The sequence below is a fragment of the Desmodus rotundus genome, chromosome 13 (genome assembly GCF_022682495.2).
Source record: "Desmodus rotundus isolate HL8 chromosome 13, HLdesRot8A.1, whole genome shotgun sequence".
NCBI classification, from domain to species: Eukaryota; Metazoa; Chordata; class Mammalia; order Chiroptera; family Phyllostomidae; genus Desmodus; species Desmodus rotundus.
In genome coordinates, this window is record NC_071399.1 from 92,606,806 (window position 1) to 92,625,384 (window position 18,579).

The window sequence follows — 18,579 nt, forward strand, 5'->3', positions numbered from 1 at the left end:
ACCAGGTAAAGGTTGCCATCTCCACCGTTCCTGGGGTGCTCACGGCCTGTCGGTCTTGCTCTGCGTGTGCCGCACCACGGGGACCGAACACCAGGCTCCGCGCTCAGACAGACACAGAGAGGACCGTTGCTGCGTCACCTCTGCTCGTCGTGACACTTAGCGGGCTCTGGATTGAGCCCAGTTTCCTCTATGTTTCAGCATTTTTCCACAAGTCATGTGCCATGCGATTTTTAATATAATGAAATTCTATTTGAAATATTTAAAAACCACACTAATATTCAGTCTAAAATGTAGAGAGTCTATGTTTACCATCATGTATATTCTTAAAATACAGTTTATCAAGTTTCCTTTAAAAAGCACAGAGTGCAGTTTTCCGCACCCACTCCATGAGGATTATTAAATTAGCGTTGCATACTTACACGGTACCACACTTACATTTAATAGTAGTTGCTTGCACCTTTTTAATTGCATTTTTTCTCAGTTTAAAAATGCTGTTTATGAATAGCCCTTCATTGGTCTGCTCTAAGAAATATTGCTTATGTGTGAATATTTTGAATTAGGAATAAATGAAATTCCATTTTTGCTGGCAGGCCCAAATTGTGAAGACCATGGCGTGAAATCAGCAGAGTCAGTTAGCAGGCCTGTCAATAGAAAAAGTGCGTCCCATCTCCACCTCTTGCTCCAGCAGCCTCCCCCGCGTTGCTCTGGGCCGGGTCACGGAGTCAGTATCCTGGCAGCGCGCCGGGGCTGGGCAAGCATGACATGAAACCACGTTAATATTGATCCGGCGCTTCTCCTTGCGCGTGTCCTCGCTGCTCTTCTGCACGGAGCAGCAGCTGTGGGTGTGAGGCGGCCATTTTTTTATTCCTCAGTCTTGCAGATCGTTTGGAAGCATAACTAACCCGAATAAGAGTTTGTTTACCACTTACACTAATTGCTGTGAACATTCACCTTCACAAGTGCCCGTGTTGTCACTCACCGTGCCTCCTGTGCACTGACACGGGTCCACGGGCCTCGCGGAGAAAAGCCGCCCCGCGGGGGTCACGTCTGCATCCAGTCGGCCGCGCACGCCCGGGGCGCTGCCCTCGACCTTGACCTGGCCCGTGGCGCCAGGACGGCCCGCACGTCCAGCGGTCCCTGACCCAGGGGAGCACCACTTCTGAAACCAGTTCACTATACATTTAAAGCGGGTGCCTCGGGTTTTTAAGGTGGTGGGGTACAGATAACGTCTATTTTGGATGAGTCACTGTGCTCCGTTAATAAAAGATGAGTGGGAGTGGGAATCACAGTGAAATCGACTGCACTCACACTGAAACACAGGAAAGGGGGAACTTGATGTCTAAACTGTCCACATTTTTACGTTTATTAAACCCGATCAGTGACTACTTAGATTGTTAAAGTGTGTTTGAAACAACAAATAGAAACTGTCTATTTGAATAGAAATTCTGTCTCGTTTATGGAAATACTTGCTTTTATCAAATGACTCTGTGTTGGTGAGTGAGGGCGCCCCGGGCTCAGCGCCAAGCACAGCAGAGACAGAAATACTGAGGGTCCCAGCCCTGCTCCCCCGGGTGTCCGTGCTGGGCGTCGCCAGCAGCACCCCCTCAGGGTGGTTCTACTGCCCAATCGGCTTTGTCCGGACAGAAACCGGTTGTTTCGGTCCTCAGCCTTCGCTCGGTGGCCGTTTCCTTCTCTGTCGTTCTCCGTGTTCTTCAGAAGGGCAGTGCCGCGCCTGTGCTGCAGTGTCCAACACAGAGTCCAGTTCTGGGCTCGCGTGCGAGGGACAGCGCTTCTCCAGCGAGCGACCGTCACAGCGGGCGCAGGGTGGGCGTCCAGTCCGCTGTGCGGCCCTGCCCCGCATTCGGTCGGCGTGAAACGTTCAGGGGGTGGGTTTCTCAGTGGGATACTAAGCATTCTTTTCTTTCTCGAAATGTTCAAACTTGTAAACTTCTCAGTAAACACATAGAATCGTACATATTATTGCATGAGGTCATGTCACCATGGCTGATGTAATTAGTTGAGAGGTATATTTATCTTAAAATCTTTTCCTTTTAATGGAAATGAATATCATTAGTCACTAGAAGCACTATTCTTTAAAGGTATTTATTGCCCTGATTTCAGCTTTAATAACCTTTACGATTCCCCCAAGTATTCATGTGTCACAAATACGTGCACAAGAGAGTAGGTTTGGAACTGAGTTGCAGCTGTCTACCTCACACAGGGGTAATTTCGCCAAAAACACACATCAAAGCTAAAATATACTATAAAACGGTAGCTACTGAAAAGCACTTGTTCAAAAAAGATTGCCATCTAGTGAAACCAGTTTCCAGATGCTTAAAAACTATAGAATTTTCTGATAATTATATTTAGTTTAATTTAAAATGAGGCTAAATTTTTGTTCTAAATTTTTGCCCATCTCCTGCCCCCGATGGGAGAGAAGTGTGTGTTAAACTCATTCTATATGTGTGTGTATATGTATATATATAAATAAATTCATTCCATAGATGTGTGTGTATATGTATATATATAAATTCATTCCATATATGTGTGTGTATATGTATATATAAATAAATTTGTTCCATATGTGTGTGTGTATATATATAAATTCATTCCATATGTGTGTGTGTATAAATTCATTCTGTATATATGTGTGTGTATATGTATATATATAAATTCATTCCGTGTGTGTGTGTGTATATATATATAAATTCATTCCATATGTGTGTATATGTATATCTATAAATTCATTCCATATGTGTGTGTATATGTGTGTATATATATAAATTCATTCCATATATATGTGTGTATATGTGTATATATATAAATTCATTCCATATATATGTGTGTGTGTATATGTGTATATATAAACAAATTCATTCCATATGTGTGTGTGTGTATATATATAAATAAATTCGTTCCATATGTGTGTGTGTATATAAATAAATTCATTCCATGTGTGTGTGTATATGTGTATATATAAATTCATTCCATATGTGTGTGTGTATAAGTAAATTCGTTCATGTATGTGTGTATGTGTATATATATATAAATTCATTCCATATGTGTGTGTATATAAATAAATTCATTCCATGTGTGTGTGTGTGTAAATTAATTCCATGTGTGTGTGTATATAAATTCATTCCATATGTGTGTATGTGTATATATATATAAACAAATTCATTCCATATATGTGTGTGTGTGTATAAATAAATTCATTCCATATATGTGTGTGTATATATGTATATATATAAATAAATTCTGGTATCAAGATGTCAAGAATACTTATATTCTTAAGATACCAATATACAAAATCAAAACCGAATGTCAAATGTACTTACGCTTTTTTTATTTTATTTACTTATATCTTTTAACGGACCACGCAGTTAGTGGTGGGGGACAGTTTTGAACATGAGCTCTGTGTGGGTCACTCGGTTCCACAGCCCTCGGCACCTGTCTGCGCACCGTTGGCCTTGTCCGCGGGTGGCGTCCAGCCTGGTGGAGGCACGTCTCCCGCTGCATCGCAGTGAGAAGGAACAGTGTCCTAGCTGCGTGGCGGAGGGGAGAAGCTTAACCCCAGATGCAGGGAGAGGCGCCACTCTGCTGAAAGCGTGTTGTTGCCTAGACACGGCGCCGAGATACGAGGCTGGACACACACATGTATTTTGAGATTTTTAATCCTCAAATCAGCCTGCATTTTTTTCTGCTTTACGTAAATCTTAGACAGCACTACCATAAGCAATAAAGCATTGGCTTCCTCCTTACCCAGTTTTAAATTATGTACTTAGTAAACTCTTTTCAACATTCTCTTATTAAATTGTTTTACTTAATGTTATCAAAAGTTTAATCAACATCTACAAGGCTTACCGTGTAAATAGTCGTGCTGCGTGTCAAAGTGCGTTAGCGCCCACTGCGCTGCTTTAACCTGGCAGTGACCCAGTGAGGGCTCCGTCCATGAGTACCTCCCCCGTCTCCCAGACTGGGAGACGGAAGTTAAGAGACGGACCTGAATGTGTTTCTTTAATGTGCTCTCAATGGATGTCTGCAGTCAAAGTGAAGTCAGAATTGCAAATCACATGGTCCAGTTTCCTCACTTAGGAGGAAACTGTAAAGGGCACAAAGAGAACAGTAATTAAGTACCTTGCACAAAAACCACTTAGTATGTGAATTCTGTTTATGTTTCATGTGCTTTCTCAATGAACGTCCACTGACTGCCACCTTCTTTGACATGTGATACACTGGAAATTAAATTCTTACTAAGATCACATAAGTAAAAGATTCAGGAAAAAAATTTTAAATATCAATAATATATTGCAATTTGTAAGGTACAAAGTTGGTACAGAGAAGGGAGTGATCAACTAAACTGGACTTTGAAGGACAAGGCAGGTGAAAGAAATCACATATGTCAAACCTGAAGGTTTGAGACATGGCAGCATGTTTGGGGACAAACACATTCAGCTCTTAGGTCAAGTTGGTGAAAGGCTGACGTTAAATAAGCAGGGGCCAGACTGTGAGTCACAGGCCGTGTGTTGGAATTGTGCAGATAATAACATTGAATGCGCATACTCAGCAGACACAGTGAGGTGCATAGGTGGGTATGTTGGAATTGTGCAGATAAGTAACATTGAACGCACACTCAGCAGACACAGTGAGGTGCATAGGTGGGTACAGAGCTAGAGAGATGCACACAAACGTGTGTCATTTTTATCTCAAATTAAAGCTGTGTTTCATTACGCAATGCAAACTAAATAACAACAATGGCATGAAAGTGCTGAGAAGCTAATGCTGCACTAAAACTGACTTGGTGTAGGTTTATTATATCTTTTTGTGCAGTGGCCTCATACATACAATTCATGACTCATGTTTTGTTGTAAATTACTTTTTTTCTTCATTAGTATAGATGTTTTAAAGTCAACTACAGAATAATTCCTTGAAGAGAAATAAACTGTTATGTTGTATTTTTGTTTCCATTAACTTTATATTTATTAATGGAAAAGGGCATGATGGGCAGATAAAATTATTTCCTTACCTTGATTGTCCGGAGTTTGCAGGTAGGCATTTTTTCTGAATATTACAAAGATAAATTAACATCTCTGATTTGTTATTTCAATATTTTAACGTGTACTTATTTAAAATAACAGAAGTATTTTAAATAATAATACAACTGTACTAGTAATAATATAGAGTAACAGAACTAGATAATGTTCTCTCATTATTTCACTTTTCAAATATACTGTTTCACACAGATTCTTGTTTATTAAGAGCATTTTCATGAAAGAAGAAATTTTATTCTATATTAGATAACACTTTCACATACAGAGCTTCAAGCATTATATATTTGTGGAGAAATCTAATGTGTATCCAGGGCTTTCCTAGATTTATTTGTAACATCATGTGGAAAATAAACTAAGTTCCATTTTGCATCTGGCTTTATTAATCTGTAATTTGGTGGCTTTTTTTTACTCTGAAACCTTACAAATTTCATGCCACTTTAATGTTTTCTTAGGAGATGAGCATACAGTGTATGCTACCCTGCTTTACACAGAGTTCACCTTTTCAGATCTAAGGCCCGCTGGTGGTCTGCGGCTCGCGCGTGTTAATTCCGTGATGAATGGCCGAAAAGGCCAAGAAGTGCGCTCGGTCCGGCGTGTCTTCTGAAGACAGATGACCTCAAACAAGTTCTCTTCCCAATCAGATTTTGATTTGTTGGGTGTTAAACCCGTTCTCTCTGCGGACGGTGTTTACAAGCCTTGTAATGAGACAGCCCTTGGAGACCTCACCTCTCTTTGCCTGTAATTTTGATGAATGAAGCTCTAATTCATAAAGGATATTGTGATTGAAAAGCACTTTTGCACGGCGTACACTTTAATTTAGATAAATGTGTGCCGCTCTGCCGGAGCCTCGGGAAGTTTGCGGAGCTGCAGCCTGGTAACACTCCGCGGGGACGCAAGTTCAGTGCGGGTGCGTTTACTACAGATTTTTAAGGCCGTATTTATTGTACTGCTTTAAAACTGGAAGGGGTAAAAGGAAAAGGTTGTATACGTCTTAGAGCTCACCTTCAGCTTTCATTCATAGGTTTTAATTGCAATGGCAGAAAAGTTAGGTAAAGCTGCCTGTAATGACAAAGATTCCGCATCGTGGTGGCACCAGGGAGCGCTTCACTCGCCGGCTCCTACAGAAAGGCCCCTACGGCTCTTTCTGTGCCAAGTTCCCTTTCGTGTCGGTCCCAGATTCTCGACCTGGTCCCCGGTCTGAAGGCAGATCGCCATGAGTCTCTGAGACGTGCTGGGGTCCTCAGGTGAAGAAACGCCCAGAGGTTACTCCGAGGTCTCCGCGGTTCGCCCCTTCGGTGTTTGCCAGCGCTCCTGCGCCAGGCCGGCGGGCCTGGAGCCGGGAACTGCGAGCGCGGAGACACAAGCCTGTCCCCGGCATCAGGGGCCTCCAGGCCAAGTGGACGTGACAAGCAAGCAATTGCAACACCGGCGCCACTGCCGCAGCAGGACTCGGCGGGTGTGGGGGCGCCTCGGGCAGAGCGCGTGACCCCACCTTAGGGAGGCAGAGAAGGGAGCACGGGGCGGGCAGACGTGCGCTTCGGTTCAGCAGGTGCTGGTGGCCCACCCGCTGGGTGGCGGGCGCTGAGGCTGCAGAAGTATCCCAGGTGGGCTGGCCGGAGCTGGAGGAGGCGGGCAGGCAGCAGAGGGTTTGTCCCGCCAGGAACAGGTGGAATTACGAGTCTCCAGCTGAAGACGCCGGGTAGAAATCCGGCTGTGAAGACCCGGAGGGAGGCTTCTCTGCCAATCCCCGTTGGACTCGACCCTCTTGTTCTCGGCTGGCGCGCGCTCTGGGTTTCTCCAGCGCAGTTACGGCCCGAGCAGCAGATGCGTTACAGAGATGGCTGTACAGCACGGAGAGGCCAAAACCGAGATAAGGTTCCGACCATTCCCTAATCAGTCCGCAGTTTTCACCCCAGAAGTTCGAATTCTCTAAGGGCCAGTGAAAGCGGTGTGCACACACGACCCGTTTAACCGCTCTGGCCTCGGGCAGCACTGCTTGGTAACGATGCCCTTCGCCTCTGAAGCAGGTCTCTCAACGAACACTTCCCATCCTGTTACCGTGTGCGGCCGAGCTCCGCGGAACCGCGGTCTCCGCACTCCGCTGTGCAGCGAGGGTGGGCGGCGGCCTGCGGCGCTCAGCTGGGACCCCTGCGGTGCTGTCGGGCGTGACCCTGTTCCCAGTGCCTCCTGCACTCCTCGCGGGCGCGAACGAGCCGCTCCGAGCCGCCGTTGGAGAGAAGGTGCAGCCTGCAGAGAGGAGGCTAACCCTGTGTTCCGACGTGGGCCGCGCTGGGAAGAAACCGTCGGGCCAGGCGGCGCCACCAGGTGGGCCGTTGTGGCAGTCCTCTGGGGGGCCTGGGAGCGTCCACCAGGAGTGACCCTCACTGCGACTCGCAGGGAATTCGGCCTGGGTGCGACACGGCGCAGCGAGTGACGGCACGAGGACACAGAATCGCGACTCCGCGGCCCCACACAGGAGCAGCTCGTGGAGCCCCGTTCTTAGGGACACGCCTGCCTCACCAGGGGAGACCTGGCCGTGTTTCCTTGGTGCGTGCTGCGCCCCGGCTGTGGGGGACTGCAACATTTTCCTCCAGGTGGGGGTCCCCCGTCAAGTGATACGAAGTAGGGGTGTTTCGTGTGTGTGTTATATGTGCACATTATATGACACAGTGTATGTATTATATCTCATATATAGTATGCGTACTGTGTGTATATCATAGTATGCATATATTAGATACATACACACACAGTCACACCTCAGTACACGTCAGCGTCAGGTCTTATCACACCTGGCACTCATCGCAGTTTGACGGAGAAAAACGTTTCAGCAGTCGACACTGGGCGGGGCTTGTCGTACTTGTTAAACTTGTGAGTCATGGCCACCCCACGAGAGAAGACGCCTCACGGTTCAGTGCTCATCTGTTTCGGCACTCGTCGTGCGTTCCGGAACAATTTAATGTCTAGCACCACGGTGCCCCTGTATATGTACATGTGTGTGCATATATGTATTTATATACATACAGCTTCTTACATATAATATAAAGAACATATAACAAAAACGGTGCAACACCGATGTCACCTGGCAGCCAAAGAGAGTGGACTGGAACGTGCATGTGTGAACAAGGACGACTTCACTGTACTGGTCGGGGGGGTGGTAGGTGCCTTTGAGTGAGCGTGTGTACTGTGTGGTCATCACATTCAAAATGACGGAGCGAGTAGAGCAACGAATCTGCATCAAATATTGCATTAAGCTTGTACGACAAGTACGACATTCCTCCACAGAAACTATTTGGATGCTTCAGAAGGCTGTAGCTCTGGGCATTGGCAGCTTCATCACGATAACTCACCTCCTCATGTATCGTGTCTCATACAGAGGTTTTTTGTGAAACATCAAATCACCCAGGTGACTCAGGCCCCCTACAGCCCAGACTTGGCGCCCTGAAACTTCTGGATTTTCCCAAACTATAATGACCTTTGAAAGGGAAGAGATTTCAGACTGTCCATGAGATTCAGGAAAATATGATGGGGCAGCTGATGGCGATTGGGAGAACTGTGTGAGGTCCCCAGGTGCCTACTTTGCAGGGGACTGAGACATCATTGTCCTGTGTACAATGTTTCTTGTATCCTGTATCTTCTTTGATAAATGTCTCTATTTTTCATATTTTTATGGCTGGATACCTTTTCGACATACTATATATATATATATATATATATATATATATATATAAATTTTGTTTGGCAGTTCAGGTAATTTTAGATTCATTGTTACCTGCCAAAGCAGGTGTTTGAATGTAAATATTGAAGTACTCGTTAAGCGGTTAAAACCATGAGAGATTCAAGTACATTTGATCAACCTATTAATGCTTGGTAAACTTTTGCTATATTTGTATTTCTCTGCTCATTTTAATATGTTTGGATTTTGGTCTCTTGTACTATTTTAAGTAACAAAATCAGGAAATCCCTTGAGAAAAACCAGTGTTTATTTCATTAATTGCTAAAGAAATAGCTGTTGTCAAGTACATTTTACGTCTGCCTTGTTCCTCCTCCCCCTTCTGAAGCTTCCCAGTAACAACCCCTGCCCCTCGGGTGTTTCTTGTTTTCCTCTTACCTATTATTCACTTCCAAAACCGAGTTGGTCAGTTGGTCATCTCATTCACACAAAGGTGTGACTGTGTAAGACTGTGGGACTTCATGGTCAGAAAACCGGGTTTTGGGGGAGATGCAGGTTTCGGGGTCCCAGGACGTGGATTGCGGAGCCCTGTCTCCACCACCAGCTGGGCCTGGGTCTCTCAGCGGGCTTGTCGCTTGCTGGGCCTGTTTCCTCGTCTATGCGACGAAGACCGGACGGACGTTGTGCGGTTGCAGAGTAGGTGTAACGCAGCACAGGGCTGTGCAGAGCTGACAGTGAGAGCCGGTCCTCACGGGAGGCTGGACGGGCGCAGTGGCCTCACTGAGTGTGTTTCGGTTGTCACCAGGCCCTGAGGACGACGTGGTGAAGTCGAAGAAGACCTTCAGGAGTCAGGCGATAGTGAACCAGAACGCGGAGGCGGAGCTGATGCTGGAGGGGGACGACGATGCGGTGAGCCTGCTGCAGGAGAAGGAGGTCGACAACCTCGCAGGTGCGTTTTTCCTGCTTCTGCCGGCAGTTGGGAGGGGTAGGCGCTCACCGGGCCTCGGAATTTAGTGTCTATCTCCTGGTGAATGAGGGGTGGAACTGTGCTCCCTTACGTGAATGTTGTTAATTCACTCGACCTCGTTTCTAACGTTGAAGAGAGGAAAACGTACGCCAAGCGCACACTTTCCTAACAATAAGTGAACAGCGCCCACTCTCTGTGTAACGCAGGGCAGCTTTGTAATGTAAGAGCAGTACGTGTAGCACCAGCTGTCCCCATCCAGCTGCCTACATCGCTGGGAGGGGACAGGGTGATAGGCCCGGTGACGCACACGGGACCCTGACGCCGGCAGCTGGGAGAGGGCCCCTCAGCCAGGAGACCACGGACTTGCCATTTCTTCCCCGCGGTCTCACTTTGGACCCTGCCTCCCATCCCTCTCTTTCTTCTCTGCCCCCATATGGCTAATCCCCACCACCAGCAGACACTCCTCCCCAACCCCTGCTCCGCCCCTCAGTCTCCCCATCCAGTGCTGGCCTGAGGTGAAGGCAGAGGGGCGTCTGCAGTGCCCAGGTGGGATATGGGTGTCTGACAGAGCTGGCCCATGATATTTGTGAAACCTCGTGAGAGCGGATTGCTTCATGAAGGTGCATGTACAGTTCTGTACACAATTTCAGAGGGTTCGCGGACCCCTGGAATCATGTCCTGGATCTCAAGGTCAAGTTAAACCCTCCTACTTTAGAGTCTCAGAAGAGCGGCTGAGTCACCTCACTTCCGTGCTTCAGCCCGCACGGCGCTGGGTGACCGACACTCACTGTGAAGGGGGAGACTTGCAGTCCCCTTTCTGTCCCTGAAGCGGTACCTGTGTCCAGAAGTGTGCTGGGTGCCACCTGGCATGCTTCCTGAAAGCCTCCAACAGCATTTCTGCCACTTAGCTATTTCTCCCTCCACTAGAGATGATGCTGTTGGTAACTGTCAGTTCTCCCTCTTCTCGAGAATAGGTAATAAGGTTATTCTAATACCATTTCCTGGATATGCCTATGCTATTAACCTTTCTGTATCATGAAAACTGCTTTTTCTATTTAAAAGTAACTTTAAATCTATGAACAAGTGTTTGCCTCGAATTCCTAAGTGTTCAAGATCTGGTGTTTGTAGTTTTGTGGTTTGTTTTACCAGCTCACAGATTTTATCTGAGGCCATTTGGAAACGAAAGCAGATGAAGTCCATTAGTTCCTTTTGCCCACAACCCTGTTTTCTCTGTTCTTGGTCTTATCCTTGACCCTGCAGAACTAGGAGAAGTTCACATGCGTGACTTCTGACCTTTTTAGATAACGTGTTGCCTTTCTTCATTCACATCTGCAAACAGATGTGTTCACTAATTTCAGTTTAGTCCAGACTCCCTGGTCCTTTGTTCCCACGGAAGGTAATGAATTAGCTTCTGCAAGTTTGCTGGTACCTTGAAGTTTCTCGTAGTGAGGCCCGCACAGTAATATTGGAGTTAAAAATCCAATAAAGACTAAGAACTCCTTTATATGGCTCTCACTTAATGGTAGCTAGAGCAACTACTAGTATTAACTTATGCTCATAAACAAAATTCCCCAAATAACATTAAGTTAAAATACCTAGAGAACAAGGAAAGTATGCTTGAAATAAATTACTTAAAAAATCGAGTCTTGACCAGCCCAGTCCCCTCTCACCTCTGTAAATTCAAGCCCATTTGTCTTGGAGCAGCTCGGGTCCCTTTCGTCGGCACCTGGTCCTCACTCACACTCTCTTTTGTCTGAGAAATCTCACAAAGTGCCCTAAAATACTGATTTCCTCCCTAGTCGTGGTGTTCATTTGTAAAATAGCAGCCTACAGATGTGGTCCTGAACCTGGAAGGTGGTGCAGGGGAAGGGGGGGGTGTTTGAGGGACGGAGAGGTGACGGCCCCAGGGACAGCCTGCGGAGCACGGGGCTGCAGTACGCACGTCCGTCGCGTTCAGAAAGTGAGCCGCAGAGCAGTATTCTTAGGTTTAAAAAGTCCGCCAGTGATGAAGTTTTGGAACACAGAAGTATGTAGCTTCCTGCGTTGCCCTGCAGATTCCCGAGCAGACCATTCTTTCCAGAGTCTCAGAAATGGCAGTGTGTTCGGCAGTGCCGTTCTCGTTTGTGACTTAGCCTTGTGAGCAGCCTGGCAGTGCTGAGCTGCCTGAAGAGGACTCAGCTCTCACAGGAGTGCGAGTCCAGATGAACAGCCAGGAGACCATCGAGGGTGGGTCCGAAACCCTGTAATCTGATGTCTGGTGTCTGGATATATATGTGTAAAGTAACCAGTGCCTATTTTCCATCCACGAGATGAAAATTGCAGGCTTATCTTCTCATTGACTTAAGGACTTGGCTTCTGTATTATTGATATAAGAAATATACCTTCCAAAACATAAAAGCAATTGTTGTTCTTAGATTTTGTGTGAATGAACACACCATGTTTGCGATAGCAGTGGTAAATCTGAGCCTGCTGGTTAGTGTGAGTCCCCTTTCTGTTGACTGACAGGCGGGGGCGGGGGGAGAGGTGCTGCAGCTTGCTGGGAGAAGACGGGCTGGTCGGGGGAGAAAAATGGGGGAGGTTGCCAGCTCGGTTAAGAGTAATTCTGGTTTTCTGGTTTAAAATGTAGGATCAGTTTCTGATAATAGGGAGGAGGAAAAGCACAAGAGCCAGCATGCCTGGTGGCACCCGGGCAGTTTGCAGGGTTTGCCTGGGCAGTAACCGGCCCAGCGAGCCCCACTCTCTCACTCGGTGCTGATGCTAGGCTGATCTTACAAATGAGGGTACAGAGGCCAAGAGAGATTAAGTGTATGGTTTGAACTAAAATGCACCAGGCAGTGTAATTAAATACCCATCTGTATATACTAAAGACTCTTCTAAAATGATGCGAAAACAAGGTCCTCAGTTTGTGTCAACTTCTGAGTGTCAACTAGGCTTTATGGCACCAAGAACACTGTGAATGCGCACAATCATTCATTTCAGTTGTGTGTGTGTCTTCCCCAAAATCAGTCTGGTAAGTTAAAAAAATCTGGCAGTGTATTTGTAGCACAATTTTATTTAAATATTGACCCTTTCGCATGCTTTCTCCATTTTCTTTAGCGTTCTCTCATTTTAATGGAGATAAAATATTCCACGATGTTTTAAAGATGTCAATGTCATTAAATTTTCTGTTTCACTTTTAGTTCCCTTTCTTCCCAAGCTGTTCATCTCTACAGGCAAGTTAAATGTGTGTGGTTAGGAACTGCTCAGCTGATTATGCATTGTAGCAAGTGGCTAACATCATAACGTAACAGGGTGGCAATCGATTAAGTGATCGTAATATCGATAACACCTAACGTAGTTTACTTTCACTGCTTTTTTAGAGTATACTAATTCAGCAAAGTGAACTAGGACCTAAGTTTCCTTATCTAACTAAAATTTTTAACTTACTATGTTTATTACTTAAAACATTAAACTTAATGAGTATGTTACATGATTTTAATCTAAAATCTATTTTAATTTGAAACTTAAATCAGTTCTGTAACTTATTTGAAAATGTTTTTTGTTTATGTATGTGTAAGCTGTTATTATCAACTGTCTACAGATCCATTTCATGTTAAATAACTTAAAAGGCTTTTTACAGGCCTACAGGAAGGTCCAAATTTCTTTTCTTACCTGAAATATTTTTCACACTTCTCTATTCTACAGTCTCTCTTACCTCACCCTATGAAGATCTCTGCTCAATTTGAGGAGCCATTTCAAACACTTTCTGAAGGAGTCACTGGCCAGTCTTGTCACCCACAATGTTTTTTTGATAACAACTTCATTGAGATATAATTCATATACCATACAACTGACCCATGTAAAGTGCACAATTCAGTGATTTTTAGTATAATCACAGAGTTATGCAACTATTACCATAATTTCAGAACATTTTATCACCCCAGAAAGAAACCTTATACTCTTTGGCCACTCCCCTCATTTCCCCATCCCCCACCCACGAGGCCTTGGAGGAGCACTTCCGTGCTTTTGTCTCCGTGGATTTCCTGTCGGTCCGTTTCCTGGGAGTGGAATCAGAACACGCAGTCTTTGGTGACAGGCTGCTCTTACTTAGCGTGGTGTCTCCAAGGTCCATCCGTGTTGCAGCCCGTGTGCCCTGTTTACACCGGTACCGTTCCACCCGCATGGACGCCCCGCGCTGTGCCCCTCCAGGCACTAGGTGATGGGCGTCTGGTCTGTCTTCACCGGTTGGCGGTTGTGATCGATGCTGCCATGAACACTCGTGTACAGCATTTCGTGTAAACATGTGTTTTCATTTTCAAGTATGTAACTAGGGGTGGAATTGCTGGGCCCAGTATCAACTTTCTGTTTCCTTTCCTGATGCACTGCTGGACTGTCTTCCGAGGTGGCTGCATCATTTTATATTGCCATAGCAGTGTGCCAGGGTCCGATTTCGCCCCCTCCTTCAGGATGCTGGTTATTATTTTTTTTATCGTAGCCATCCCATAAATTGTAATGATATCATTCTCAAGGCGCTTGAAAGCTCTGTAGATGCTTTTCTGTCTGTTTTCTCTCTCCCTTCCGACGGTAAATTCCTCACGGGTGGCGACCCTATCCGATGTGCCTTTGAACCATGACGATGCCTTCTAACGCAGTTACATGCCGTTAAAAGGTTTTCATTGACGGAGTTCATGGACGTAAAGTGAACTGGAGAGCCGCGGTGATTACCTAGTTAATTTATACCAAAAACAGAAGACAAATCGAGACTTATTTTGAGCTTGAATTATCAGATCATCTGCTCATACCAGTTGAAACGCTCCTAATGATTACTCCTCACCTGCCTCGTGCAGGGTAGGGCACCGGAAGTGGGTCCAGCCCTTGTCTCTTCCCACCTGCTGTGACTGCATCGCTTGACTCAATGTCTCCACTCCAGGTGCAGCTGTGACTCTCAATCACAGACTCATTTCTCCATCCCATGGTAAAGATATTCTGTAATACCATAACTGACGGATGTTAAGTATTTTTTAAAAAACTACTCTGGAAGGAATAGCAACATGGGGAAGAAGTGTTGGATACAGGAGTCGGGGTTTTACTCGGTGGTGGTTTTATAGCTCTTTCCTTTCCCTCTCACTCCCTGCCTCTCTCCAAGTCGGGAATCTGAAACTCACAAAGAATGCATTGTGTGAGTTTGAGAATGTGAGAAAGGACAGCAATAGGGAGGGGCTCTGCCAAGAGGAACAGAGCGCAGCCAGCGTGGGGCGCTGCTCGGGGGGTCTCCCAGCCGGACTCCCTTCCTTGACCGTCACAGGCAGCCTGCTTAGAATTCTTTCTCCATTGGACATTCCTGCCTCCCGAACCTCCACTTGAGTGCACTCACGAACCCATCTCCTCGCCCATTCACGTATATGGGCGATGCAGTGAGCTCGTGGAGCTCTGGAACTCAGAGGCTGATGGGGCAAAAGTCATCTGGGGAGTGAGCTCAGCCACCACTTCCTGTCTGTCAGTGAGCCACGTGGCAAGGTGGTCCAGTGCAGGGCGTGTCTGCCCTGATGGTGACGGTAGACAGTGAATGTGACCAGGTGGTTGGCTCAGGCCTTCAGCTGTGCTCACTTAGAATGTCCAGACCCGTGGGGCGAAACTAGGAAAACTGAGTGTTACCAGAAAGCTGAACTGAAGGCGGAGGTGAAGCAGAGAATACAAGAAAAAGGAAACACTCAAGATTCTAGAAAAATATAATAAAATTTCAGGAACCACAGAATGCTAAAAGCTAAGAGTTTTTCAGAGAAATTTGTTGTTAAAAAAAAAGAATACGAGCCCAAAGCACAGGAAGGTTTTATCACACTGCTTTAACGGAACAAAAGAACAAGGACCGCAGACGAGAACAAACCCGGGGCTGCAGAGGCCTAACTGGTCCGTGCACTGCAGGCCTGCTACAGTTAACAGGCGGTTCTTTTCTGGCAGAAACAGCATTTTTTAAAGGACTCCTCCAAATTTATTTTTATTTAGCTTTAATTACAGAGCCTAACTAGAATTGGATTCACCTGAAATTTGTGTTTAGGGGGAAAATGCCTTTTAAACATTCTAGATTCTCTAAAATGCATTTTGCTCAGGATTTTCCCCTTAATTTTTAAACCCATGTGTATTTCAAGGGAAATTTAATCCATATGTCCCTGACTCACTCACACTTAACTCATCAAAATGTTGTTTAATAAAAGCTATTTGATGTTGAAAAAGCCCTATGAGTCTTTATAACTCTTTTTTCTCTCTCTTTGAATTGGGAAGTTGCGTTGCCAGTCATAAATAGTACACCCAAAGGGCCCGAGCACGGCTTCCAACACGGAATTCACGGAGCTCTTAGAAACAGCACTGAGCACGTGCCCACGCCTTAAAAAGCTAGAATTTTTAAATCTCTAACTTAATTTTTTAATTCAGTCAAAGAGTTATAAAAGTGAATAAAAGCTTCACCTTGAGTAAATCTAAATCTAGTCTTTTTAGCCTGTCTCCATTATTTTTATAATATGTACAAGGCCATTTTCGAATCTGCAAATATTTTACTGTATCCATCTCCCTATATTTCCAAAAATGGATTAATCCTTAAACCATGGATTCTGCAGACCATAAAAAACACTTTTAAGGTACTCCTAACCGTAAGAGCGTCCCTGCTAACCAAACTGTGTAAATTTAAAACATAGTAAGAGGACGTCACTCAACTACGTTTATCCGACATCACCTGTGATGCAAACTGTGTGTGACAAACAGTCTTACTGGATTTTGAGGACTGAGCCATCCTTTGTTTTGTCATGTCTCACAAACCACAAAGATGAGGTCTGTTCTTTCTAATACAGCGTTCTAGTTGAGATTTAGTTTTATATTTACTTCTGTGTCTACATGGAAAATTTCCCACAAAGCTCTTCCTCTACCGATTTATTGTTAACTTACTACCAACGTGAAAAATAGGGGCAAAAAACCACTCGATTAACTTAGCAGTAGACCGCATCTCTTCTGTATGTGGGGGACCAGACTGTCATGTGCCATGGCTTTTAAAAAGTGTATGAGTGTGGACACTGGTCACATACTGCAAATGTATGGGTCCTGTCGTTTGTCACCCTGGGAGGAAGAAAAGGCGCAACGGCGAACCACCGTCCTGCTCCCAGACTGGGGACCTCAGCGCGTCCACTCGAGGGAGAGATGATGCATTCCTCCACGAAGCCACCCCACCCGTCACAGCGCAGGGCCCCTGAGGGACCAGGGCACTAATGCAAACGCCAGGGGGACTGGACCTGACTCTCCACGCAGAGAAGTGCTGGACCAAAGGACAAAGAAGTCTTCCTGTGTTTCATAAATACTCATTCACTTACATATCTTATTTCCGTGGCTTGGGGCTACAGAACCAGAGTAATCGCCTGCAGAAGAAGGTACCTCAACTGAAACAGCCTCGTTAGGGACAAGTCTGCACATGGCGATCAGTTCGCAAGTCATTATCACAGTAGAATCTGCTCCGTCAGTTTACGTCATCAGCCCAGTGAGTGTAAGTCTAGAACTTTTTACCAGCAGCAACATGGGAAGGTCAGGCTGAGTTTGCTGTCTGCATATTTTGTTAAATACCTGTTTCCAGATAAAATATTTCAGCAGTTTTATTGATCAAAAGATGACTGATCACAAGCTTTATCGTTTTTAATTCAAAAGTTCTGTAGAATTTCCCTCGATTTTGAGGCACTAGCGGATAAGACGGCTAGGTGCGGGTGCAGCGCGCATACTTCCATGTGTGTATAAGTCACGAATGTTAAGAACGGTGTCACAGAAAACCTCCTGAAACAATGATTCTTGCATCTACACTCAGACTGTGAGAATGAGTCTTTCCTTGCTGGTGGCCGGGTTCCTGGGGAAAATGGGGTCAGTGAGTCATAAGTAGGGAAGTGTGGATGGGCACTTGAAGCTGGGAGACTTAATTTACATTTGTCGAGAGAAAGCAATGCTCCAGGCTGATGACTTAACAGCTCTGTGACTTACGGTATCACTCCATGTGCAGACACAGAAACTGAGGTCCAGACATCAGGGTGTTTTCACTCATGACCACACAGAGGTGCTCTCATCTTCTTGCATCAGGATTTCTTTTTGTTCAGTTCCAACTTGCAACCCAACGAATTAACTATCTGGGTTACTACCAGTGTTATTTTTAAGTGAAATAAAAAAGAATAGTTCCATAGAGAAAAAAATGATTGCACGTAGTAAAAGTAAGAGCTGGAAGGACCTGTTGGGTCCTTGCCCTCTGATGTCAGACCCCAGCATGGCTCAGGTTGGGTGCGGTCATCCTGGCAAAACAAGTGTGAGCACCTTGTACCTTCGGTGCACCAGAGTGGGCATGTGGAGTGACAGGACACAAGGTTGAAGCTCCTGCTTTGCAGCAGCGAGATGGGAAGCCTAGAGGTGTAGCCTAGAGGAAGGGTAGGAGGGGCGGAGGGGCGGCCTGGGGGTGGGTACAAAGGAAAGCACAGGAACTTAAAGCAGGCCCTTGCTTATGCTTCCGGACTCAAGCTAGGAAACTTCGAGTCTAGGTCTTTCCAGAATCCACATGGTGCCCAAGGGCCCATTTTAACCACATCCAACCACAACAAAGGAAACCATCGGCAAAATGAAGAGACAGCCCACTTGATGGGAGAACATACTCGCCGATACAGCTGATAAGAGCCTGATATCCAGAATTTATAAGAAACTTATAAAGCTCAACACCGAAGAAACAAACAACCCAATTAAGAAATGGGCAAAGATTCTGAATAGGCACTTCTCCCAAGAGGACGTTCAGATGCCAATAGACATATGAAAGGATGCTCAGTGTCCCTTATCACCGGAGAGATGCAAATTAAAACCATGATAAGCTATCACCTCGAACCTGTCAGTCATCAATAAATCAGCAA

The 18,579-nt window shown here is 45.6% G+C and overlaps 1 protein-coding gene across 3 annotated transcripts in view; it reads left to right on the plus strand.

Moving 5' to 3' along the window:
* Window positions 1–18,579, plus strand: part of NBEA (neurobeachin) — a 470,020-nt gene that overhangs the window by 277,890 nt on the left and 173,551 nt on the right. For all 3 annotated transcript variants that reach the window (XM_053916392.1, XM_053916393.1, XM_053916394.1), the window contains one exon: window positions 9,527–9,670. In XM_053916392.1, coding sequence (XP_053772367.1) covers window positions 9,527–9,670 — 144 coding nt within the window. The remainder of the gene's footprint in view (window positions 1–9,526; window positions 9,671–18,579) is intronic.